This window comes from Amphiura filiformis, chromosome 17 (assembly GCF_039555335.1).
Source record: "Amphiura filiformis chromosome 17, Afil_fr2py, whole genome shotgun sequence".
In the NCBI taxonomy this organism is placed as follows: domain Eukaryota; kingdom Metazoa; phylum Echinodermata; class Ophiuroidea; order Amphilepidida; family Amphiuridae; genus Amphiura; species Amphiura filiformis.
Window position 1 is genome coordinate 37,206,791 of NC_092644.1, and position 27,760 is coordinate 37,234,550.

The window sequence follows — 27,760 nt, forward strand, 5'->3', positions numbered from 1 at the left end:
TGGCTGCATACAGTGTATCAAAAGTGTATTAAATTGGACTTTGCCTGCTTTTTAGTGTATGTAAATGTATCAAATTGAACTTAGTTAATTTTTGGTGGCTAGAGGTATATCAAAAGTGTATCAAATTGGGCTTTCATAAACTGACCTTTTGTAGTGTATCAAAACTGTATCAATAACTGATCACATGTCTAGATAATGACTCATCATTTTCAAATTTGCCCATGTGGCGCATGGCATGCATGCAGTTTTAACACCAGGATTTGCATTTGGGAATGTACTGTATTTTAGAGCAAATTATGGTGTTTTATTTATCATGATGAAGATACAAACATGCTTGTAGACTGCACATTAGGTTACAATGTAGTTGTAATCAGGGACTGTGATTAAAGAGGATATTTTATTGACTTTGTTCTGATAAGGTAAGCTTACTATAATATTATATATAGGGCCTCTATGTATATGCATTAAGCATGAATATAGCACATGCCTGTATAGTAAAAAAAAAACCTGCTGAATCTTTTTGTTATTGGTAGCCTTTTTGTCTCTTTATTGAGGACGTAACAACTTCAGTGACAAGCACTGCTTTCCAAGCAGGCCCTCTGATGTATGCATGTTCCATTTTGGTTGGGTTTTGCTTCTTTTTGCAATACTTTCTCACACATTTGTCCTATTGCGTTGTAATTTTGAATGTTGATAGGGGAAAGTGCATTGAGCTGCTCCGTGATGGGGGAAAGTGCTAGAGGTCAGCATTAGCAGTAGAAGGCAGTGTTGAATTTGAGCTTGATTAGACTAATTTCAAAATTTGACCTTTGACCCCTTCACTTTGAGCTTTGGGGTCATTAATGTTTGCAAATATGTTTAGATCATGTAAGGATAATTCTTGTTGAATTTGAGCTTGATTGGACCAATTTTTAAATTTGAAAAACTGTATCAAAAGTGTATAAAAACTGTATCAAAAGTGTATAAAAAACTGTATCAAAAGTGTATCAGAAAACTATCAAAAGTGTATCAAAAAAACTATCAAAAGTGTATCAAAAAACTGTCAAAAGTGTATCAAAAAACTGTATCAAAAGTGTATCAAAAAACTATATCAAAAATGGCATGTATCAAAAATAGGGCGGCCCGCTGGCCAGCATTAGAATTGGAACACTGATTTGGTACAGTGACATATTTGATACACTTTTGATATAATTATGTATAAATTGTGTATGAAATGAAAGGATAAGAATTTCAATGCTAATTTGATACAGTTTAAATTGGAACGCTGCTTTGATACAGTAACATTTTCGATACACTTTTGATATAAATTATGTATGAAATGTGTATGAAATGAAAGGATAAAACTTTCAACGCTAATTTGATACAGTTTAAATTGGAACCCTGATTTGATACAGTTACATATGTCATACACTTTTTTGGTATTTGCTTAAAACATGCTGGTTTTTACACCTTCACACATGTTTGTATTAGTTCTTTCTGCATACTGTAGTTGAGGACTGAAATTACCCATATTTTGCTCCATGGCTGATGGTACGATTATGCAGGGTGGTACATGTATATGATGGAGTCTTGCTGGATGCCCTCATAACAAATAATACACTAATCAAACCCTCTGGCAACAACCTCATAGTGTACCAAGTTTGAGCAACTTTAATAATGATATAGGTGGCTATATAAACGTCTGAAAATGTAAGACCCAAGATATCGTAATGTTTTTAAGACGAGTGTGTGCCTTTTGTCTTTTTCGTTAAAAAAATCATTTAGAGGCATGCTTGTAAAGTGAATTCTATGATAGACTATGGTGACAGGTTATGGTTCAGAATAAAAACAAACAAATAAGCCTGATGGCATAATTTTTTTTCTCCGTGGGCATAACAGGCCTGTGTTTTTTCACCCTTGATGAAAAATGGTAAAGTTAATCTGGCTGTACTTGCCTCTAAAGACTTTACTTTACTACTCTTTGCAGCATGTTAGAGTGAAGAATCCCCATGAATTGAATACAACCACCATGCAGAACTATGTGAAGTGAGTACATGAATACATCTTCAAATTTATGCTGATATCATGTGACCATCAACTATGAGTAGCTTGTAATGTTGGCAGAAGTTGTTTTGGTCAATTAAACTTTTAAAAAAACTAACAGAAAACAAAGGATTTATCACCTCTTTTACTGATTTTTTACTACCTTCCAAACAAGCAATGTGGGATGTGTAATATATCATTGTAAAGCTTATTTTAAGAATTTGTGAACAATATCTCAAGTGAAAATGCCAACATTACAGCCCATTTTATGGTAGATGGTCACATATGGCCATGCGTTTTGACCTCGACACCTAAAAAGGGTGGTGGAGCTACACTTTTCACTGTGATCATTTTGTTTTATGAAAGCTACGATATTGATTATTAATTGTGTAAGTGTTTCATTTGGATATCTTGGACCAATAGCTCTCCAAAAATGTATACTTTTGCTATCATAGGGTGTATATAGATTTCCAGATATGTCCATTTATACCAAAATTGGCAGAACCGTGCAATAGACGAATGGATCAATCAGTGTAATACACATAATAATGCATAACTCACAAATGCAAAATGAAGCTCAACATTGCACTCGGTCATGCAATATTCAATACATCAAAAATAAGCGATCAAAAAATTATTCTGATTTTCGTGAATTTCTGGGGTATTTTAGCCTCAAGAAAAAATAACGCCCCAACCGGTCGACCGACCCTACTTACAAGCTCTGATCGCCGGTAGAACAGGGTTTTTTCCTGTGTGTATATGTTGACTGTATCAGCATATGGCTTTCACGTACATGTACCTTGTTCTTTGCTCAAGCAAACTGTATGGCCTTCAGAAAATGAAGCTCTAACATGTGTTACAATTTTGTTAATTTTCCAGATGCAAAGCGGACCGGTGTGCGGTGACATACCCCCATTTTCATGGAGATGTTGTTGATGTTAAGCATGCCATCCTGTACATTATCAATTCAAACCCGTCTTCGTGTTGTGAGGAAGTGCCCATTAACATTAGGAATTCTCAGTCCTTTTTTATTAACAAGGACAGACTGCCTTGCGAAAATGATTGGCATTGTGATGAGATGCCCTGGACTAAGCAAAAAGGTGCCATTATAAGAAAGTACCATGTCAAAGGAACTACAATGGTGTGGCCCAAAAGGAGCTTGGATGCAGACCAAGTTGTCAAAGTTACGAAAAACATATGGGTGCATGCACATGTAAACTCGGCAAGAAAGGTTGCCATTTCCATTGAAGGAAACCCAGTTGTCTTCATCCAATACGAGGGGTTTAACAATCAGCCAGAACTGAAACTAGGCAACAGGAGAATAAGGCCAAGTACAGCTCAACTTATTGATAGTGAAATACTTTCGACAAAAAGCACAAAGCGGATTGTACATAATGTGAGAGAAAAGGTGGCAGCAGTAAAAGGTGGACCGAGTTCTACTCCAAGTTACAGGTCCGTAACTTGGCAGAAAGAAAAATTGAAGAAAGATGAAGTTAAAGACACACTCATTTCAATCTGTCATAAGATGGCTGAGGAAGAAGAGGAACACAAATATATCAGGTCGTATCAGGTGAATGCTAATGTAGTGTCAGTTGTTGGTTTTGACGACCAACAGCTTGATGACATTGAACACTTTTATTGTCATGAGGGCTTTCCATGTAGTCCCCTCTATGTGGACACTGCTTTTAAATTTGGAAAAATTTTTGTAGTTACTACAAGCTATAGACATCTGCAGTTAAAAAACAAAGATGGCAAACACCCATGTTTAATGGGGCCCATAATGATAACACATATAAACTTACCAGAGAAACATACCGGGGGCTATTCGACAAAATTACGCAAGCTCGCCCTGCCCTGGCTTTAGGTCTAAAAGCATTTGTAACCGACGGCGAGAAGGCATTGCAGCAGGCGTTGTCGGAAACATTTCCTGCTGCCGTGTCCCTCATGTGCATGACGCACATAGAAAGAAATGTAAAGCAACATGTGAAGGACAACCTTCATTTGTCCAACAGGTTTCTTGCAGCAGTTCTGAAAGATATAACGGGTTCTTCAGAATCGCTAGGAATTATACATTCAACAACATATGACGAATACAAATCGAACTTAGCGAAACTTCAAACCAAGTGGGACGACTTAGAAAAATCTGATTTCCCAGAGCGAGAACCGATGTTTTTTACATACTTTAATAAGAATAAAGCACAGGTTCTATATGACCACTGTATGGTCAAACTAGCAAAAGAAGCGGGTCTGGTATCAAACATACCAGACAATAATCCCCCAGAATCGCTGCATGCGACAATGAGGAAATGGAATAGTAACCAGAAGAAAACCCTTCCATCTTTCTTGGATGACATAAGAGAACTGAAAAACTGTCAGCAAAAAGATGTTAAAGAAGCATTTTGCTCAAACAAAAGTCCATACGAAGTTCGTGATGAGTATGCTGAATACAAAGTGGCCAAAAAAGATGTATATCGGGAACAGCCGAGTGCGAAAACTACAAAAAAGCTTAAATTTATTAAAAACCCAAGCAAAACTATTCCAATAAGGCAGCCTTCCAAGGAAGTTTCTGTGCCACCAACACGTGCAGCAACACCTAAAACACCAGCATGTGAGATAACTGACAACTGCCTCAACACATTAACAAATTTGTCAGCTGATGTGCAGAGAATGGTACTTATTAGACTTGGTCAAGTACAGAGAAGGATTTAACGCCGACACCCTCATCTTCGAGAAAGGTTCAAGTGACCAATTTTTGGTGACAAGTCAAGTCAAGGGGAGCTTTTCATGCCAGTGCCCAACAATGAAGGCATATGCTATCTATTGAGCATATAATTGTTCATGCTGCCAAATAAAAGGTTGGCAAATTGAATGCACTTGTTCAATCGGTTTCAAAATAGAAGGCTAATCCGGATAAGATTGCCAATGCTGGTGGTTTAAACCGTGCTGGCCAGAAACCATGCAGCAAACGTAGTCGTAGAAAAGACGTTGAACTTAAAAGTGAAATGACGAGGCGAGCTGCAAACAAAAGGCAACAGAAATCAGACAAAGAGAGGAAAGAAATCGAGAAAAAGGTGAAAGATGTTGACATAACCAATTTGGCAACGGTATTTCCGGATTTGGCTGATGACACACATGAACTTCTCGTTCACATTCTGACAGGCACCATTGTAGGACGCTGTATTTGCCACACTTGGTATGATAAGGACACCAGCACAAAAACCATCTACTCTGGTAAAGTAGAAAAAATGAAGAAAAGAAACATAATTACATATTATAAAATAGCATATTGGTCAGGTGAAGAGACTTACGCAGATGCAACTGATTATGACATTCCTAAAGTAGCACTGGGAGCTGATCTTATCTTTGGAGATCTGGTAATCAACTGAGTGGACCCTATTTTAATTACTGATGTATTAAAGGTAACTTTTGATTGTGGAAGCATGTACAGTTGCCATGGAAACCACAGGTAGCAACACAGTACAATGTAGGCCTACTTCATCTTGAGCTATTTCTTAACCTTTTGAAATAAGATGATACCAAATTTAAGAAGAACAAAAATTAAAAGGGAAAAACCTTTCCGCAGTTAATGTTGCTATCAAGCTGTTACCATGGCAACCATTTAAAGGAGTGTTTCGTGATCCTAGCATCCTCTTTTTATGACATTTTTCAGTACATATCCACGAAAAAAGCCTATTCCCAAAATTTCAGTTGATTCCGATTTTTGCGTTTATGAGTTATGCATGATTATGTGTATTACACTGCTCCATAGACAATGCACCAGAACGAAATTCAAATTTCACGATATCTTTGCAAAACGAATTAATCTGCAAGAAATGTTTTGTACATAAACATTATGTAGCCAGAGGTTTCCAGTGATATAAAAATCTCAACTTTTTTTGAGAAAAGTGGGGGGATGAGGCTGTGGATCACGAAATGCCCCTTTAATTTTGCTGTTTTGTTTTGAACATTGTGCTTTTTCTTACATAGTTGTCTTCAAATAACACCAAAGTTTATGAAGATCAAGCAAAAGTTTGGGTGAAACCTTACTATCCCGACCTACAACTTTTATTGATATTCTTAAAATGGAGGGCTTTTGCTATCCCGTTGCCATGGCAACCATGTCTAACAATGTGTATATTTCCATTTATTCTTTAAGATCCTTTTCTTAGCTTTCAGATGACACCAAATTCATGGAAATTGAACAAGAAATAGGGAAAAAACAATTTTGCTTTTGAGCACATTAAATGGGCCGATTCGGCCAATTCGGTCACAAAGCGGTGTTATAGCACGCATTGTATTCAATGACAGCCATTGACCAAAAATAAGCCATTTGGACGACACAAAAAGTATCATAACTTCTTTATTTTTTGTCCTACAGAGGTGATCTTGGTGTCATTGGAGAGCTATTTTTATAAGCGTTCTGATAAAGTAAGTTTTTGTTAAGTACAGGGACTTTTATTTTTTTGTCACATACCTACTCCAATCAGATTTATCACATACTGGATTTCATGCATTTAATTAAGTTATATTTTTGACTGTTTGAGATGACGGCCTTTTAGACTTTTCACAAATAAAAGACAAAAATTACACTCAACATGTGTGAGTGGGTTAAATGGGTTGCCATCAATTTTTTCAGAACTCTCGTTATGAAACCAAACACCTTGATCTGTAATACCATACATAAATAAATTTAACAAGCTTAAAATTTATTCACAGGAATGGACAGCAGAAGACGTAGAAGAAACAGTGGTGTGGGTGACCTCCCTAGCTCAGGAAAGTGGGCAGCAACAGTTAAAAACACAATACCAACCCATGCAGAAATTTGTCATGCAGTAGCAATGACTCTAGAGGATACACTGTGTAAGAACATGACTGAGAAGAACATAGATCATACAGATCCATCATTGAAATTCCATATTACCATAGAGGATGGGCGTGATGGGATGGGATGGGATGGGATGTTTCTGTGTTCATTCAAGCAGAAAGGAGAAGTGTTGCTGCCTGACAAAGCATTTAGGTACTACTTCTGTGTTGTTATGGTTCAGGTGGAACTCAGTGAAATCTGTGTTGTATGAGTGTCCCAACCAAAATTCTGTTAGAACGAATAGACCAATCCTCAAAGTTATTGGTGATGAAAATGACCACTTCACATGCATCACACAAGGCATATGAAAGCTTTGGCTCGCCAAAAACTAACAAGAAATTTGTCCAGGTATTTGTCCCAAATCAAATATGGTAGATGAGCAAATGAAAGCTATATTGAGAAAACATTGCCAATGATGAATCTGATCAACAAAATTTTAGCAGACCTTCGTTCAAATAAAGGAAGACAAGTTTTTGGACATTGTTGATTCCGTCTTGAATGATAAGACAGCCATAGATGATAGACGACATGACAGAGTAGCAAGGTTGTAACACATTTTGCTATTGCCGTGTCAATGGCTGATCTGTATAGACAAGCTATAGAAATAATGCACTTGACAGTGACCTATGTGACAGTGATATTCCCTCATATGAATGGTTTATGCTCCAGTTTTGGCCAAAGAATGTTACCCAAAAAAACAGTACTCAACTATACAGGGAGGTTCAAAGTGAAAGCTATAATACAACAATGACAGTTGAGAAAGTTCAGTATAGATGCTCATTGCGCATCTTGTGTGTACAAGTATCTTCAAGAGTTGTGCATACAATACCATGAATATTGCTGTCTTCTTTCAATGGACGACTAGGCAAAAGTCCCACCAGTGAACCTGGTTTTCCCTTGCCCAGGAACCTCTGGTGAAACATCTCGCCGCAAGAAGAAATATAATAAGGAGAAATGTCCCATCTGCGGTATCCGCTACAACTCAGCTGCAGACCTTGGCGTTGCCCAACTGCACTTGGATTTGGTGTATGAAGAAGTGTAACTGTTGGGTCCACTCAAGGTTTGTCCACGTATTATCTGTTGACCACATCTGGCAAGAATGCATGGCATTTTCTCTGCCCCGATCACATGCCACTGTGATCTTAAAAAAGGCTTATATAGATGTTTCTCTTGAAAAGCTATACAAATGTTATGCAGAAGTTAGAACTGCAAAAAAATGTTATAACAAGTTTATATTTGATATTGGACATTTTGTTTAAGCAATTATGGGCGCATCTTGAGTGGATCCAGAAGGCTCATTTTGAGGAGCCTGAATCAGATTTGATTATTCAGAAGTTAGAACTGTTGAATGGATTTAGACATTAATGGTGCATGCATGTCAATTTTGTTAAAACTCAGTTTCCTTCCAAACAAATATTCTTTATGTTATTTATTTTTTAATCTGGCACTGGATTTTGAACTCTTGGAATATTTAAACATTGAGTGTGATAAAGGCTGTGCTGCTACCAATTTCATGTTGCAAAACAAAGTGCAGGAAATAGCAGTACAGCAACTCATTGCAGACTTTAGAGCCTCAAATGGCTGGCTACTGAGATGGAAACGTTGTAATAATGTGGGCGTACAAAGAGGTACCAATAAGTACCAGAAGATTACCAAGAACAATAATACACAAGCGAGAGGAAAAAGATTAAGCTTTGAACAATATTGTAAATACGGATCAGACAATGGTAAGATTTGATATGGTTATAAACGGACTATACGTTTAGCAACAACAGGCGGTGCAAAAAAAGGGTTTGCAGTTGCCCTTGCTGCTTCTGCCAGTGGTATTAAACTGCCGGTGTGTATTTACTTTAAAGAGCGTAATGGGCAGATCCCCCCATGTGTTCATGCAGCACTTCACATTCCGGACAATGTGAAAGTGGCAGCATCACCAAATGGTTGGATGCGTTCACCTGAAGTTGAACTATGGATTCGCAATAGACTTGATGCGGTGCGAGAACATGATGATACTGTCCCGCTGGTTGTCCTTGATATGTATACAGCCCACAACTCTGCCACTACCAGAGATCTTCTAGAAGAGCTAGACATTGATATTGTTTATATCCCTGCTGGTTGTACCAGTCTTGTCCAACCCATGGATGTTAGCGTCAACAAACCATTCAAAGATAAGATGCGTCAGTTATGGACCGAGTGGTTCTCTACACATGATGAGCGACGCCTGCCGGCAACCTTAAAATGGCCTCTCGCCAGCAAGTCATCAATTGGGTTAGCGCGGCATGGGAGTCAGTAGCAGAGGACATTGTTGTTACCGCTTTTTTGAGATGCGGCATCTCAAATGCCATGGACGGCACGGAAGATGACGAAGCGCATTTTATTTTATTTTATTCATTATGAATAGTTTGTCTTTAGTGAAATATTGTGTTAATTAAGGTCTTTGTAATAAACTTTTAGATTTTAGTAATATTTTAATATCCACATGGACATGTGAAAGATCAATGTTGTATTGAACATGTTTTTACTGTGTTTAAATAAAGTTAATATTATTATTATTTTGGCGGAAAACCTGCGGCGATGGAGAGCAATAACTGCAAAGGTTAAATCTCTTGTCGATCTAACATCAAGTCAAGAAGAAAGCCAAGAGAAATCAGAAATTGATTAGGAGTCACAAAATAGAGAGTCATCAGATCATGCAGAATGGTATGATATGTGATAAGGATTCAGGAGAGCAGTGACACGAACAGTAATAATAACAATGTAATATCATAGAGCTACACATTTGAAAGATATACTCCCCATTCCAGAAAAATACAGCACTATTTTTTTGGAATTACAAAAATATTATCCTGTTTTGGCAAATGAAACATTTTCTGGAATAGGGAGTAGACCAAACTTCAGAATAGATGAGATATATATCACCTCCAAAGAAGTCAGTGGTATGCACCTTATGTAAAGCGATGTTTGTCAACACACTGACTTTCACCCTGATGGCAGAAATCAATGAGCAGCAAGAAGTAGGTTTGATGCTCATATACCCAACAACTTGTTGTACAATACTTAGGGAATTACTTGTATTTGAAAGAAATGTTTTCGACTACTTAGCAGTAATACATTGACAAAAGGTGACTTCATGCCTCACAAAAACCAAGTTCTTATGCCAAAGACATGGACAAATTCTGAAAAAGAAAATTTCTAAGAAAATTCTTGCTAAACAAAATCAGCTAAATTTGTTTGAGAAATACCCAACAAGTTTTGTGCAAGAGGAATTACTAGTACCTGTATGAAATGTTTTAACTATTTATGCAGCACTTCCAATTCAATAAATTACAAACCTTAATTTTTCCTAAATAATTACATGTAGTTATAAAATGTTAAATTTGAACTATTTATGATTTTTACAATTACGTATTTTACATACTAAACTATCTTAGATAATCCAGTATATGTGAAAACTATGATTTTCCCAATATCATATTTAAAGTGCATTTCATACTGGTTTATCTAGAGATAGACCAGTATGTGATGCATCTAAAATCACATCATGCGGAGAAGGTGGAAGTAGTAACTATGTTTTGTGATGGCTGTGCAGGCCAAAATAAGAACACCATAGTCCCGTCTATGCTACTACATTTTATCCAGAATTCCAATAATGTCAAGGAGGTCTCCATACACCACTTTAAGACCAACCACGGCCAGAAGAAGGCAACAGTATGCATTAGACTATCGAACAAGGATTGAGAAAGCTACCAGAAATATTTTTACCATCGCAGCTCACAACAACTTTTCAGCTTGCCAGGAAACCCCCACATGCCCCTTACCAGGTAAGAGAAGTAGTGTGTGTCACCAAGGTAAGAGCCTGGCTTTGAGACAGCACCTGCACTGTAGCTCAGCCATTTGATAATATAAAAGATAAAAAATCCGGAAAGGCAACTACGCAAATTAATGCCCCCACTGTGATTATATTATCATCAAAGTGTTTATATTAATGGAGACAATATTTTGCCACAGTTTCTTGCCACTTGGGACAAGAAACTCAGCAGGTACCAAGGATTATTCATTCAACACAAAAATATGGTTTCTAGCTTATATAAATTTGCTGTATGCATGAGTAACTGTACAGATGAGCACAATTAAAAAATATAGTCATTCAGAGAAAAATGTGGAAATAGTGTGGGTCCTATAATCCTGCAGGCTATAATCTCTTCATGCCCCTTTAATGTTATTAACTTATGATTATTAATTCAACACAAAAATATGGTTTCTAGCTTATATAAATTTGCTGTGTGCATGAGAAATTATACGGATAAGCACAATTAAAAAAATATAAACATTCAGAAAAATGTGGAAATAGTGTGGGTCCTATAATCCTGTAACCTATAATCTCTAGGAAATGCCTAGGAAATGCTACCTTTTGTTGAAACTGACATTAAAATGGAACTGTCTGATGATTGTCTGGAGAATTCTGGACAACTGTGTTGTTTCCATTCCTGATTTCCATTATTTCTCTCTCATATCAGATATGTACCCTACGAGGGGCTGTAGGCTTATTCGCCGCTCGCAAGGTCATTTTAAATCGAGGTTATACCCACAAATTGCGTGCCGTGTGTGCTTACGCCTGTCAAATGCATGCTTCAATTATTGCGTGCATGTTGCTAGAAAAGCGCAAGAAACAAAAATATGCATGCACTTTCAGGGAAAACCTCGTTATGGTAGCAAGATGGCTGAGCCGTGGGAAAGGGCGAATAGCCTTTTATTAGCATACCTGAAATTCCCCCACTCATTACGCTTTATGAATTATCTCTAATTTTGTTTTGTATATTGAGTGAAAAAAGTAATGAATCTGAATCCAAATGTTTGGTCTTACATAAACAATGGAAAACAAGAGAAACTGTATACTGGTCTTTTTTTAAAATAAATTGTGGCCATCAGGGAACTCTCGGTATACATATAGCTCAGTAACAAAAATACATACGCGTACAACTGTGCCGAACTCTCAATATACATGTAGCTCAGTAACAACAATACATAGGCGTACAGCTGTGCCGTACACTGTGTACAAAACATTGTAGTATGCTACATGTGACAGGTACATTGTATGTTCAACTACGGCCACCATTTATTCAAAATTACTCACTGTTGAGTGTATCTTAAAAAATTAACCAGTCAACATTGCACTCACCTCAAGTTGCTTGACATCACACATTGTCTATACATAACGCTACAAGACGTTGTCAGATCTATACATAATGCTGTAAGAAATCTGCTTTACTGATTTATCATACCGTAAAAACTTGAGCGCTTTTGAAAACATGATATTTTACCACAGTCCGGCGCTTTACCGACTGAGCTAATGTGGTGACAGGTATGTTTAACTATGGCCACCATGCACCATTTATTCAAAATTACTTTAAATGTTGAGTGTATCTTAAAAAAGAAAATTAACTCAACATTGCACTCACCTCAAGTTGCTTGACATCACACATTGTCTATACATAACGCTACAAGACGTTGTCAGATCTATACATAATGCTGTAAGAAATCTGCTTTACTGATTTATCACATACCGTAAAAACTTGATAGTTAGCATATGTGCTTACTATCGAGCGCTTTTGACAACATAATATTTTACCACAGTCCGGCGCTTTACCAACTGAGCTAATGTGGTTTAGACACAGATTTGCAGATTTACTTGTTGTATATAACTATGTGTATCAATGATTTGCTTAAAACCCTTTACACTTTTGTGGATGGTGCCCTTAATGTTAATGTTTGCATGTTTTAAAAGCGCTTGATAGTATACAAATATTAACTGTCTATGAGTGTGATGGTGAAATATAATCACAAGGTGAAAGATGGATTGTTCCATTCCACGAGCCGGAACAGCGAGTGGAATGAAACAATACATCTTTCACCGAGTGATTATATTTCGACCATTACACGAATTTAAGGCAGTTAATATTTGTTTTATATCACTCATGCATAAATTCTATTACTAAAATACTATTTAAGGTAGGAAATATATTTTTTTCATCAACATAACACCATGTTTTGCCGTGATATACTTCACATTTTGGGGTCCACCCCATAACTAAATCGGCGAAGTCTTAGAGTCAGCGCACGGCTTGGCGCAGGCGCACTACTACGGCAGAGCACTATGATGGTAAAGACTATCACACGGAGTGGGTGATGGGAAAAATGATAAATGGTAATCAACCAATGAACTGTCTAGAATTTATGTACGAGTGATATAATAAGCATTAATATCGAGTTTTTACGGTATGGCAACAGAGCTGTCAACCTTCTAAAACATTTTCAGTAAGTATTTAACAGCAGCTAGAATGACTTCAACTCTCACAAGGTCATTACATATGTTTAATTGCAATTGCAAAAACCTTGCTATTACAAATTTATTGCAGGGATTGAGTTTTAAGGCGCGCGAGTGATCGCACACCACTACACACCTTAAATCGCCTGTCCGAGTGCTTTTTATAAATCACCTCAATTCATAAACTTCTTATCGAATGCAATTTAATAGCATGTCTGTCAGCCTGCACTTAACATTTCCAGAAATGCAATTTGTAGCACACCTGTTATTTTCAAAACTCAACCCCTGATAGTATACAAATATATACTGCCATGAGAAGTTCTGGTTAAAACTATGGACCCGAGGTGAGATCAATAGTACTATTTTCCTGATGAAGGGCGCAGCCCCGAAGGATAATAGTATTAATTGATCTCAACGAGGGACCATAGTTTTAACCAGAACTTCGAATAAAGGCAGTATATATTTGTTTTATATACTTCATTAATATGTTCTTTGTTCATTGATTGGTTAAAAGATAATTATTTAACTTTCCAGCTTCTATCCTGAGTGAACAGCACGCCCACTTTAAGCACAACCTATATTTTGCCCTTCAAAAAAATCGAATAGGCTAAAATCGGGCTGACCAATTACAGCAGCGCGAAATCACGCTATGACAATTTTGTGTGCGTGAACTGTTCCGTCGCATCAAATGCACGCACGCAGAAGGTATGGTCAAAAGTACTATTTACGGCTTGGAGGTACTATTTACGGCTCATCCGGGACATTGCAAATACTATTTACGGCTTAGAGGTACTATTTACGGATAGGAGTACTGATGGTAGAACTATTTTTGGTCATGTGATCCACTTTTAACCAAGAATAAGAATATATTAATGAAGTATATAATAATTGATAGCAAAGAGGTTAAACTTAGAGAGCCCAGACTATGCCATGTTTGAGTGTTACTCATGGAAAAAGAAATGATGTTGTTGCATTATTTCACAACATGCCTGGAAATTTTAACTGTTGATTTGGTTTTATTTGCTAAGCCCTCCTTGTGCCAACCTTTGCAATATAACTCTCCTGCTGTATGATGCAGATCATCATTTGATTGTGCAATGGGCCCTAATTTGTACACTATTTTAGTCCCCAGATGTCGCATTCCAATATGGCAAATTTCCGATTGCAGTACTTACAGTGCTATGTAAGAGTTAGGGCTCTCCTAATATAACCTCTTTGGTTTGCTACAGATTTCCAACGGGGAAATAATACTGCACAGAATTTTGACATTTGAAAAAATAAGCTCAATGTTGAGCTCAAGGCACACACAATTTAATGCTGCATATTTTGCAGATGTTAACATTTTCCCAAATACCCTTATTGACGGACACTATGCAGCGGCTGTTTCTGCGGCTTGTTGCTGGCCTTCTTCAGACTCTTGCTCAGCATGTTTACTCGTTACTGTGATGCTCAGTTCTTGTACGCTTGCCAGTTCTTGTAGTGCATTACTGGATACTGCTTTGGCCACTTCTAGCTGGGACATTGCTAATGTCACTCGTTGTCCTGCTATTAGAGATGCTGTTTCAGATCCTGCCAGAAACATAGAGAAGAAATCAGGGCTTTGCAATAATTTCAATAAGATTAAAACCTTTTACAGCAATATAAATTTTGTTTGTTTGTGGGAATTACCACTTTTTCCATTTTATTAGACATAAACCTCAAGAATACATGGGAACTCCCGAATATTATCTCTTTTTGCACATTAACATGGAAATTATGCAAACAATATGTGATGCGATCAAGCAAAATCAGTCGGAACTCAGAAATATTAAATTGTCAGTTTGTTATAGGATAGTAAAAAGCATTTAAAAATCTGGATTTTGCAAAAAAAAAAACCATTGAAATTGAAGAACCAGTTCCAATGATATGAGCAATTAAAGAGTTTCCAAAACAAAAGGAATCAAAAGGAAATATTTCCTTTGTATGGCTATATCTCAAAATTAATATTTCCAAGTTCCGACTGATTTTGCTTGATCGCATCACATGTGTCATTTGGGAATTCCCAGTTTGCTTTTAAACAATAGAATTACTGGAATATTCGCCCATTGATTTCAAGACAGAGTCCATCGTTAAAGTATTATCCCCAGATCCTTCATTTTCACAAAGATTAAACATACTGTAGTCGACTAACCTTACCATGGATTAAACATGAAATGACATTTATTTTGTTGTTAAATGATTCATTCTGCTTTACTACATCCATGCTTTTGGCCCATATTTAAAGGAACTTGGCATTTTCAGCACAATGGCGCTACTTACAAGCATGTAATGTGATATTGCTAAGATATTAACCTGCTTAAAATACTGCATCAGCTCATGTGGCAACTGCAGTCCCAGGGCAGCGAAAAATAATTTCCTTTCTGGGAACGTGAACTGTTGTTTGAAATATTTTCTGCGGCGTGGAGCCAGAGCGCTTGAGTATGAACACAATTATTAAACAGGTGGGGTCCAGGGCAAAGCCCCAGCGCAGTCTTAGAATTAATTTGCGCTTGAAGCGCACTAAAAATTGGCACTTTTATTTTAAAATGATGGGGTTAATTTTGGTTAGAAACCCATATACAGGCGTCAATTTTGTGGGGATGATTGTATGGACCATCCCCTAACAATATATTGGGGGGATTTATGCCCCCTCCCACCCCGGATCTACCCCTATGTCATTAGCTATAAATGACTGTTTGGAGTTATTACTCATTGGAGTCATAGTGTTACACCCAAATTGTAAAGTGCGCACATTTTGTTGATTTGTAGCTTGAGATTACAAAATTGAATACTTAATATTAAATGCTTGTGAGCGTGCAAAATTTTTGGAATGTACATGCCTTCTTGTACATTTTACTCCGGAATTTTTTTGATCCCCCCTCTATTAAGGACTGAATTTTTTTTGATCCCCCCTTTTTAGGACCCAAAATCCTAGTTATTGAACATTAATTTAGTTCCAAAGATGTGAACAGTTGAAGTTTTTCCAAAACAATATGCAACAAAAATTATTTCCCTTGGCAAATCAATGAAAAACCTGCTTTTCTGGGGAACGAATCCTACTTGTGCTATATTCATTCCTGTCACTCGCGTTTAGTTTTATTTATCAGTTATCGTCGCAGAAAGTTCGCAGAAAATATTTCACGAGTGATCGTGTTCACAGAATATTTTCAGAGCTTCAGAAAAATGATATTAAAGATTATTTTTCCCGTCTTGATTTTTTTCTGCGACTCTGAATTTTTTTCTGGGAACGCCGGTACCACGATACCGGTGATTTCGTAGCCCTGTGCAGTCCTGTATTCTATGTTTGAAATATGTAGCTGGCATATTCTAAAGGTGATGGTGACAACTGCATTATTTTTACATAGTGTCCCATACAAAACCACCATAAATCTCACCTGCTTGATAAGCAGCCTCTCCTGCATGTTCCAAGGTACGTATTGCTGCCTCTAGTACTGTCTCAACCTCCTACAAGAGGAGAAACAATATGGTGGAATTATATTCACATTGTGTTTAGCAGTTAAGTTAGCTCAATCAATAAGGCGTTTGACGATGGTGCGAGAGGTTGAGGGTTCGAAACCCTGGCAGTAATTTTTTAGTAAAATTAAGTTCGCTTGAAATTCCCCTGGAAAAGGAACTTATGTAATTATCTTATCGTAACCCGAGCAAAACTTGGGGACTTGATCCTGGCTGTGAAGGTCAAATGCGGAATGTCTAGTGTGCGCTCCTGAGCTACAAAATCCCTATGTTGTTGTTTAATGGTTTATGGAATGATACAGGCCGTAGTGGTTAGTGACAACCTGTGAAGAGTGCTGAGGCTAATGGATCAATGTCCAAGCGTTGTGCCTGTGCCCAGCAGACTATAAATACTAATAACTAAAATCACTGTGCTTTAAAAAACATTCAGGTTTTTGCTCCATCTTACTCCCTGGATCTGGAGTGTAAGTAAAATGGGAAATTACAGGATTTTTTTTCTTTTCCGTTTGATACAATGAAATAACAGTTCTCTCTTGCGAAGAAATTGAGAGAATATCCAACTAGACAAATGTTCGTAAGTTGGAATCTTTTCATGAAAAGATTAGACTGGTGCTTTGAATTCTGTTAACTTTCCCATTCACATGATAAACATAATTCTTCACCAGGTTCACCAGGACTTACCAGTGCTGCCCTCCTTGCATCATCTGCCTTGACTCTCTCCCCAATAATTTCTTGCCATACATCTTCCTCCATAGGAGCTCCTATCATGGTGATATGTTGTTCATAAAGACGTATCAATTCATACACATGCTGAAATAAAATGAAAGACCAAAAGATATATTAGATACATAATTAGTAACCTTGTCCACAGCTAACAAGTTTCTTTCTAGGGTCTGTGATCTGCAGAAATGAAGTAACTCAGACATAATGAAGGCTCAAAGGTTCTGAACTCAAGTACTTTGGTAGTGACGTGTTTGCTTGTTTGGGCTGCAGTTTGTTTCTTGTGAGGAAAAAATTTCTAGCTTAAAATTTCTCCTCAAAAGAACTCTTGTTGATTGTACCAATTTACATGTATCTATGCAAAGATTTAAATGGACTCAAACTGCAATAGTTATTCCAGATGAAAGCTGCAGTGTTGGCCGATCCAGCCCGAGATCTCCGATTTCAAAATTCACAGATCGTTTCAATCTGATCCTGATTCAGATATAATTATAATCTTTTCAAATCAGTGTTAGTCCATCCCCAGTTTACCCAGCTACACAGACAAATTCATCTCTTAATCACACATGTAATCTATTCTTTTTATTTCTACAAATAATGAGCAAAATGCATTAAACATTGCTTCCCAAAGCAAACTGTGTGCTTGATTGTTTAGCCTTACCTGTGCATGCTGTTGATGTAGTTCTATTGCTGCTATAACTGATTGGGATACTAATGCAGATGCTGCGTCTACTACCACTGTAGCTGCATTCCTTACAAGGCTGCTGTGTGTTAAACTCTTTGGATCTATATCCTAGGATAATTGGAAATAAAGAAAAACATGAGTGAGATGTTGTGAAATTTTGATTTTGTAAACATGATAAAAAATTAAATGAAAATGAAAGAAGCACATCCTGAAAAGATTTCTTTGAAGTGATTGAATTTTACACTGCTTATGAACTACTTTGTTTGTTTGTTTTATTTCTTCTTTAACCTGGGACACTCAATTAGTTGAAAACACAATTAATCAGTAATTTGTTCTCCTCTTCAGCTGGTATCACTAGAGGCTTGGCACATAAACTTAACCCTGTCCCCAATCCAGTCAACCTGTGTAACCACCATCTGGTAGATTTGGACTGTAATTCTAAACCTTCCCAATTTTGACACCTGACGTGTCCATGGAGATACTTACCAATAATTTCTTCTCCTCTTCAGCTGGTATCACTAGAGGCTTGGCACATAAACTTAACCCTGTCCCCAATCCAGCCAACCTGTGTAACCACCATCTGGTAGATTTGGACTTCAGTATTTGAAACCTTATACGACGTCTGTACAGTGCAAGCAAAGCAAAACAAACAAAAGCTTTTTAACTGCAAGTTAATTAATTTCTTAGTAATGCCTGATAAAGAGTATCCTGGCCTGTGACATTGCACCATTTCAATATTGGGAATAGTTCCTCTTATAAAATACATGATTGTTATACCAGATATCAAAGAGATTTTACAGTTATCAACAATCTTGTTGAATGTTCTAGTCAAGTTATAAATAAATATCCAATTTTGTAATGCAATTTTGGATTGCGTTATTTGCATACGTATACCCACCAACTCTTTCACAGTTGACTATTTATGCATATCACAAGTTATTGGGAGTGAAATTGTACAAAATAATGCACAAGTACTGAGATGTTGATGCATCTAATGCACAAACCCATTGTACATTGTATACCAGGCTCTCCTTGCTACGTTTGAACTAAGCAGCCCACTTCTTTACCATGTTTATTACAAGTACCGGTACCGTACTTAAAACTTTCTGTGTAATCATTCAATAAATTGAACTACACAGAATAGAATATTTGTAAAAACTGAAAAGCTATCTCCTTCTACCTTAGGCCACCAACTTGTCAATTATTAATCACCCCTCATAATAGTGCACAATTGAGCAAATTCAGCTTTCAACATCGATCGGAGGAATGGGGGATATTACATTACCGTACCATTATTCAAAGTGTCACATATGTAACACTTGTAAATCTGCCATTATTATGCAGTATGGTTAACTCACCTCATGATGGTTGCACCTATATCACAGAAACTCAATGGACGAAGATAAAATAACCTGCGCAATATGCAATATGATGATGATGATGAAGCCATCTTAATGTAGCAAGTTTATCGTAATAGGTCTCAGAGTTATTTGGATGTCAACAGGACAACAAACACTGATGAGGATCTGATTCTGATCTGAAATGATAGAAGAAAAATTGACCACAAAACCAATGATTTCTACTTTTTTTTTCATTCTTGGCGACTCCCACCTTAACCCTATATACCCAGTCTGGGCCCCAGAAAATCCAAAAAGTACAATACCCAACGGATTGCATTACATCATGGCCTGTCAATTTAAAGCTTCCTGAAAACACTCTTCAACATAACTTGTGAAACCACAAACTTGCACTGCTCACAACATAAAACATATGTATTTATTACCGATCCTGCAGAATAACTTATATTATATTGGCAATTTCATGGAATCCCGTTGCTGAGAATCACAAATTTCACATAGAAATGTCAGATACGCTTCATAAATCACAGACCTGTACCTGAATTTATAACATAACGTTAAAACCTGACTCAACGCCTCGCTATTGTTATTAGAATTTCAAGTATGATTATATTTTTCCTTGTGACCTTGATGGCAGGAACTAAGCCAGGGATTTTCGGGCGGGCTTGCAGGTACCCGCCCGAGATTACATTACCCGGGTGCCCGAAATTCCGGTTTTGTAGTGTCCGAGGACCTAGACCTTATTTGCTAGGAGCATTCATGGTTGACCTAAAAAATAGGAAGATTTGCATCATTGTTTGTGTTTTTAATATGAAAATTGATATTTGTATTCATGTCATACTCTACATGAATACAAATATCAATTTTCATATTAAAAACACCACGCAATTTTTTTTAGGTCAATCATGAATGATCCTAACATTTAGGTCTAGGTCCAGAGACACTACAAAACCGAAGAAATAAATAACTTAAATAATTACCCTGTTACCCGCCCGAAAAATGAGCCGGTTACCCGGACACAAAATTACCCGTAAATCACACCTCTAGCAGGAACCATGTGTCAATAGAATGTGACCAATTGACTTGTCCATAGATCAATACCCATGGATCGTCTGTCAAAATGTAAGCCTAAGGTCATTCATTGTCACACATGTGGTGATCTCTTAACATGTTTAGTCCATGCAGAGAAGAAATCTTCTCTGGTCCATGTTTACAGTATTATTATTTATTAGGTTATTCTATCGTAACCTATGGGACAAGTAATTAAATAAATCAAATATCAAGTATAAGTTTATAATACAACTTGTATAAAAAATAAAATAACTTTAAAACTAGGCCTAAATAAATAAATAGACATTAAAATAAATTTATAACTAGGCCGTAATAAACAAATAAATAAATTGATAGGCCTACCGGTATTAAAATAAATTCATAAATAATAAAGTAAATAAAATATATAAATTTATAAATAAATAAGTTAATAAAATTTAAATAAAAGTATAAATAACAATAAAATTAAATAAATAAAAAATAAATACTGTATTTAAATAAATAAATTTATAAATTTAAATATCGGCCTATATTAAAACTAACAAACTTAAGCAAAAACTCCTCTGCCCAGATTATAATTGGGTACATAAAAGCAGAGAATTTTCTCTGATATTAAAAAGTCAAACAATTTCGATCCTGCCTGACTCGACGCCCGCCTTGATATGTTGATTGATTGCACTCGATCCAACCGTGATCGTACAATGTATATTGCGTATTTCAAACTAACGCTTAACGCACGACCTTGGATACAATGCTATCCAATCACGAAAGTGCGTTAGCATGATTTTTCACTTCGCGTTACTCACGCGACAGTCGCACACGCTGGCGTACATCGTGCAGTGTACACAAAAATTCGTCACGCTATTGAAAGGTGCGTTCATTTCAGTATTTGAAACCTTATACGACGTCTGTACAGTGCAAGAAAAGCAAAGGAAAACAAACAAGAGCTTTTCAACTGCAAGTTAATAAATTTCTCAGTGGTGCCTGGGACCACTGATAAAGAGTAACCTGGCCTGTGACATTGCACCATTTGAATATTGGGAATAGTTCCTCTAACATGATTGTTATAGAAGACATCAAAGAAATTTTACAGTTATCAACAATCTTGTTCTAGTGAAGTTATAAATAAATATCCAATTTTTGATTGTGTTATTTGCGTACGTTGGAAATAGCTGGTATCGCGCAGCAAAATGCTACACAATTTTATCAATTTGCTACACAATTTTTATAAGTAGCATTTTAATGCCATAGACTTACACACTCAAGTATGAATGTACCAAGAGAAAAGTAATGAAAGTAAATTTTGCTATGCATAAAAAAATGCTTAATTCCAACACTGTTTGCATACCCCCCATAGTTCTTTCACAACTCTTTCACAGTTGACTATGCATATCACTTATTGGTAGTGTAGTATTATTTATTAGGTTATTCTATCTGCCCAGATTATAATTGGGTACATAAAAGCAGAGAATCTTCTCTGATATTAAAAAGTCAAACAATTTCGATCCTGCCTGACTCGACGCCCGCCTTGATATGTTGATTGATTGCACTCGATCCAACCGTGATCGTATATTGCGTATTTCAAACTACAACGCGAACGCACGACCTTGGATACAATGCTATCCAATCACGAGTGCGTTAGCATGATTTTCACTTCCGCGTTACTCACGCAGTCGCACACGCTGGCGTACATCGCACAGTGTACGCAAAAATTTGTCACGCTATTGAAAGCTGCGTTCATTCAATTGGAATTCCCACTATAGCGAGCCCGCAAAAAAATGTCCGTCCATGCGAATGTACATGTATAGTTAGACTACCCCGTAGTCCACTTGCCCATTGTGCATACTCTGGATATTGTATTTAAGCTTAAAACTCTGATTTAATTAATGTGTGCACAATTGATAGATTTTCACATCTGATCAGTCACCCTACTCCCTCTGTTTGTTAGCTTCCCAAGTGGACTACTGACATTGCCTTGCGGTTAAGATTTTTAACGCGGGACTCTATGGAGAGTTAGGTCAATTTCTGGCCTAACTGATATTGGCCATGATGTATTATGCATCTTTAAATGGATCTGCCTTGTGATTGGTCGCCCATACCTCGCTATGGTTTAAATCGTCTGGGCCCGCGCCATTACCATTAACTACACCGTAAACAACTGTCTGTGGTATTAGCGGCGCTTTTGTGTTGACGCGAAAGTTAATCTATCAAACATCTAGCGCGTACTTGTGGTTAATGGACTGATAAACAAGTATGCTTGACAGTGTGTTTTAGAGAGCAAAGTCCAGGGGTAAAGTTCTGCTTACAATTCAAAGTTCATAGTCGAAATTTCGGGTTCGCTATCAATAAACTGGTAGATTCCAAAATCAGAATTGTTCAGTATTAAAGTGAGCCGTTATAATTATGCAAGATAATGTTGCATTCAATTACTTTTATTGTCACTAATCGTCTGATATTTTTAACTCTTTATGACCATTTTACTATTGAATACTTTAATTTTAATAAACATCAGTATAATTTTGAGTTCAACAAAATGGGTTCATCATGACTAATAATAACATATTTTTAATAAAATTCGACTATGGCATAGTCTAATGTATAGTGAGTGACAACGTAAAATCCCGACTAGGACTAGACTGCAGAACTCAGTCCTCAATGATAGTCAGTCATTTATCTTTTGGTCGTTATATGACTATCATTTGAGGGACTGAGCTGTTATAATTAATTTTCCGAGGAGCAATTTCAGACAATAGCTGGGGATTAGTGGGGCAGAGGTTAGGCCCCGAACAATCGATTTTGAGTTTCCTGTCACATAATTTTTGAAAACAAGTGAGGTAACTTTTTCATTATTCATTATTTTCATGACTTTCATTATATGACAAAATGCGAGTGTAAAACATGTTGTTATTTACCGCTCACTCATTGATGTTAACCAAAGATATAAACTTGCAAAGAGGCTGCATGGTCAAAATTGATACCAATTCCTTTCTTTTTACTATTACTTTTCTTATTTATTTATAAATTTTGTGTGATTTAAGTACAAATTATCCAGTTGACGTTGACATGCGATATCGTCCACTGCATGACAGTACGACCACTGTCACATATCTTAATTGATATGTACAATTGTACATGACAAATCTTTAATACAAGCGTCAGCAAAGTCCCATCAAATTGAAATCAAAATACTGAAACAATTGCAATTCATGAATTGGTAAGTTTTACAACTCCGATCGAATCTTGCGCCAACAAAATTAAAGGGAAACCCCCATCACAGCGTGTTTTGTTGATGTTGCATACCGCATAGTTCTTGCAGCAATGTCATAAACACAACAGAGTTGAAATATATAACTTTCTTTTTGCTCTTTTGTATATTAAATTTAATTTAAAACTATGTCGAATACTATTTGGCCATGCGTTTTGAATTGGGCCGGTAATGCGTTACATGTTTTCGCAAGATGAAAATTGCATGTTTTTCGTTTAGATATGAATATCTTTCACAAATTATACCCAACATATATAAAAGTATACATTTTCTGGCTGCAAATGAACCAAGGAATCCAAAAATGCGCTTTAAAATGACACAGAGTGTAACACTAAGGAGTTATGAAACTGAAAATACCAAATATTTTAGGGAAAAAATGTAAAATTTGACAAATTAAAAAAAAGTTAGCTTCACCCCACATATTTAAAAGTTCCATATTTGAATTCCTCTCAGTCAGAGCTTTAAATACATATATAACATCATAGGGTTCAATAAAAATAAAATAATTTTGCGCCAGCTTCTTTCAAGGCATATTTTCCCATTGACTTCAATGTGTAACCCGAACGGAAAATAAAATATGCAAAATTGCTTCTCAAAGCAAATTAAATTACCTGGAATATGATTGTATGGTGTTATAGTATGCAGTTTAAAGTGAATTGTAAAAATGTGAAAAAAGAAACGGACCTCTTGCATCATATGACCCCCGGGGGTCACTTTTATTAAATTTGCTCCTCCTGATCCTCCTCCACCCCGCACATTATGCTAATTATATGCAAATTATTCAAATGTTAATAACTTTTTACAACTTTTTTAAGGTTTACTGTATTGGTCTCATCACAAGCTTTAATTTGACACCAAATATAACTACATAGGCTACATATTAACTGAGAAAATTAAAAAGATGATCCCTAAAATGCCGCGCGCATGTAACATCTCCACCTATTTACTGGCCCAACTCAAAACGCATGGCCATTTAAAAATAAATAATTGATCAATCGGGACAACAAATATAAAATTAACAGTATTAATATATTTCTTTAATTACCACAAAGAACGATATTGTGCAAAGTCACAAACAGCACTGTAGAATAAAAAATCAGACATTGAAAAATATTTTTGATCGACCGCATATTTCGTGCAACAGTGACACAATAGAGCAGAGTTGAAATATATAAATTTTGCCATTTTTTGTACAGTAAAATTAATGTAAAACGATACCAGTGTTCGATTTTCATCTATTTTTTTGTGTAGCAAAAATTGCTACTCACTTTGAGATTTGAGTAGCAATTCCAAAATTTTGAGTAGCAGTTTGTTTTCACCATATTTTATCGATTTTTTTGTATTTTCTTATCTTCTCACAGATTACTCAATCCCAGTACTCAATGCTTAAAAAAATGTTATGCAACTGCAGTGTTGCAGACCGAATGTGGTTCAAAATTCGGCACCTAAACTTCCTAAGCTGATTATCGTGTGCCCTTTCTAAACGCAAATTTTCCTTCAGTAATCAAGAGAAGTCCTACATTTTTGAGTAGAGGAAACTCACTAATTTATTAGCTGAAGCATTAAAATAATGTGAGGAATCTATGAAATCCTAAAAATCTTGTATAATTTTGGAAGATTGTCACCAAGGACACACGATATTTCCATCTCACCACTGAACTATACACCATATAAACAGTGCTACTTCTATGACGTCATAAAATTAATATGCACATTTTTAGTTATCTGGTAATACATGGAAGTTTGTCAACACGTCATGGAAATAAATTTGCATACAAGGGAGGATACTGTATTTAGTTTAATGGCGTAAACATCACGATTTAGGGACTTTTGAGTCATATTTTTGTGGATTATTTTCTTGGAAATAGAATTTATGGAAACATTTTTGACTTCGACAAATGGCAACTTGCAAATGATGGTATATCAGCGTGGTTCACGATCGCAAGTAGGCATTTTCCCCGCTTTTTTTGGATCGCATTTTTCGCTACTGGTCTGTGTAGTTGAGTAGCAGTTTGTAAAAAACAACCGGCCGCAATGCGTTTACTGCCGGTAGCGAAATCGATGTTTTGAATTTGATTTTTCCACTAAAAATGCACGGATTTCATCGGGTTTTTTTGCAAAAATGATAAGTTTTTATATTTATTTTTCGAAAATCGCAATAATGAATTCAAGTGCGGGCCCGAAAATGAAGTGCGGGCGTGCGACGGGAAACTCAAAATCGACTTTGCCAGGCCTTATCTATTGAATCCTTTCATGACCACTGAAGTATAGTCAAGTCTGCCAAGGACACTCAGCACAAATTGAAAGACCACACGACACACGACACCAATTTGGTGTTTGTTATGACACCAATTTGGTGTTTGATGCTCCTCGAAATTAGTACCTTACGGTCTATGTCTGGACTAGGACTGCCCCTATATCTGGTTCCATACAGCAATACGCAGTATTGCTGTCTGGTAAGCAGGTACGAATTGAGACGTTGTGAATTGAGACGTCGGAGCCGGTCAAACACAGAGGACTAGCCTACATCCCGTATCCTACTAACACTCAAACAAGCAAATCTCTTCACGAATTCACTCACCATGCGATCCTACATCATCAGTTGAAACAAACATCTAAGTTTCCAAAAACAACTTTGTCATTCCTCAAAACTACAAGTAACTTCATTAATAAAAAATTGAAATCATACTATTACCCGTTATTGAAAATTTTGTTCGATTTATGTGAACCAAAAGAACGCACGAGTCGAGTTCAGTTTACCAAAATGGTAGCTCCTGCCTCCTGGTCATCTCAGATATGACGTCAGTATCAAGCTGCTTATTAAACGGTGGATCGGATTGGTTGAAATCAACGCCACGTTTTTGACCTTACAGGGGTCAGAGATATGCATATTCATGTATGAAAACAGCGATGCGGATATAGTATCATCACCGAGAACTGAGAATTGCGACATTTTCGATGTTTGTACCGGGAATTTCAGACACGGAGACTCATGGAGATTTGAAAAATTAGTCCAAAGGTAACCAAAGGGTTGGGGATCGCATTTTTAACTATCACTAAATGTTTCGGAATTGAGGTCGGCTAAAAAGTAGACAGTTTCGGGGACTGTAATTGGTGTAGATGTCACATTTTGAACAGTGAGCGATAAGTGACCAATTTCATGCTCAGCACAAGTGACTATCTTTACACAGGGTAGACTGCCCCTTTCATTAGTACAAGGAACTTATACGATGTCCTCATTCACAAACTGATACTATCTGTCCATCGTATAAGACTGTTACCGTACGGCAATGTGGTGAAGGAATATTACACAGTCAAGAGTAGGCTCCATCATTTTTTTATTATGATCCCTCCCAGTCTCCCTAAACATCAAAACATCAAAAGCGTTGCACTTATACTTACTTAAGTTAAGACTGCCCTTTTTCACATAACGCAGACAAAGTAGGGCCAACTTGCCTAGAAATGGTTAAATTTTGGCAAGAAATAGCTCTGTGTAATCCTATGTAAGTCCCATCACATCGTTATCGGCGATCGAGGTTTTTTTTTCTGAAGTTTGGTTGGTACCCACCAGCGTCATGCATGTGACGTGACACAGCTAAAATAATCGACCGGGAATCGGGGATCGTTAAAACGTCAACAAATTTCAAAACACAGAAAGCAGTAAACTTAATGGCGAGCGGTCCGAATTTTGAGCCATACAAGTTTACGTGGTGAACTACCCTTTCATCATGTTCATGCCTTTGGGTTTGCACTGACTTAGAAGTTTGGTTCTTGCGTATGTCAATGTTTGCGAGCTCTTTTTGACGTGCATCTCGTTACTTTTTACACATGTTTTCACATGCATCTGTTCTATATTATAAACGCCAAATAATGCCACTCAATACAATATATTGCAACCACTGGAAACTTACAGTTTTTTGCTTGAAATCTGCAGACAATCAGCAACTTCGGTCAACTTTTCAAGCTTAATTATACGCAGCCT

At 36.7% G+C, this 27,760-nt stretch overlaps 2 protein-coding genes across 2 annotated transcripts; one reads left to right on the plus strand and one right to left on the minus strand.

Moving 5' to 3' along the window:
• Positions 1 to 1,886: 1,886 nt before the first annotated feature.
• Positions 1,887 to 4,294, plus strand: LOC140138421 (uncharacterized). The gene is made up of 2 exons (XM_072160314.1): positions 1,887 to 2,025; positions 2,902 to 4,294. The coding sequence occupies exons 1-2, from the start codon at positions 1,907 to 1,909 to the stop codon at positions 3,884 to 3,886; spliced, it is 1,104 nt and encodes a 367-aa protein (XP_072016415.1). The 5' UTR covers positions 1,887 to 1,906; the 3' UTR covers positions 3,887 to 4,294.
• An 8,733-nt stretch (positions 4,295 to 13,027) lies between these two features.
• Positions 13,028 to 27,760, minus strand: LOC140138422 (diablo IAP-binding mitochondrial protein-like). Its single transcript, XM_072160315.1, has 7 exons — positions 27,690 to 27,760; positions 19,464 to 19,642; positions 18,592 to 18,727; positions 18,082 to 18,213; positions 17,382 to 17,510; positions 16,622 to 16,691; positions 13,028 to 14,777 (listed from the first exon to the last, which is right to left on the minus strand). The coding sequence occupies exons 2-7, from the start codon at positions 19,553 to 19,555 to the stop codon at positions 14,578 to 14,580; spliced, it is 759 nt and encodes a 252-aa protein (XP_072016416.1). The 5' UTR covers positions 19,556 to 19,642; positions 27,690 to 27,760; the 3' UTR covers positions 13,028 to 14,577.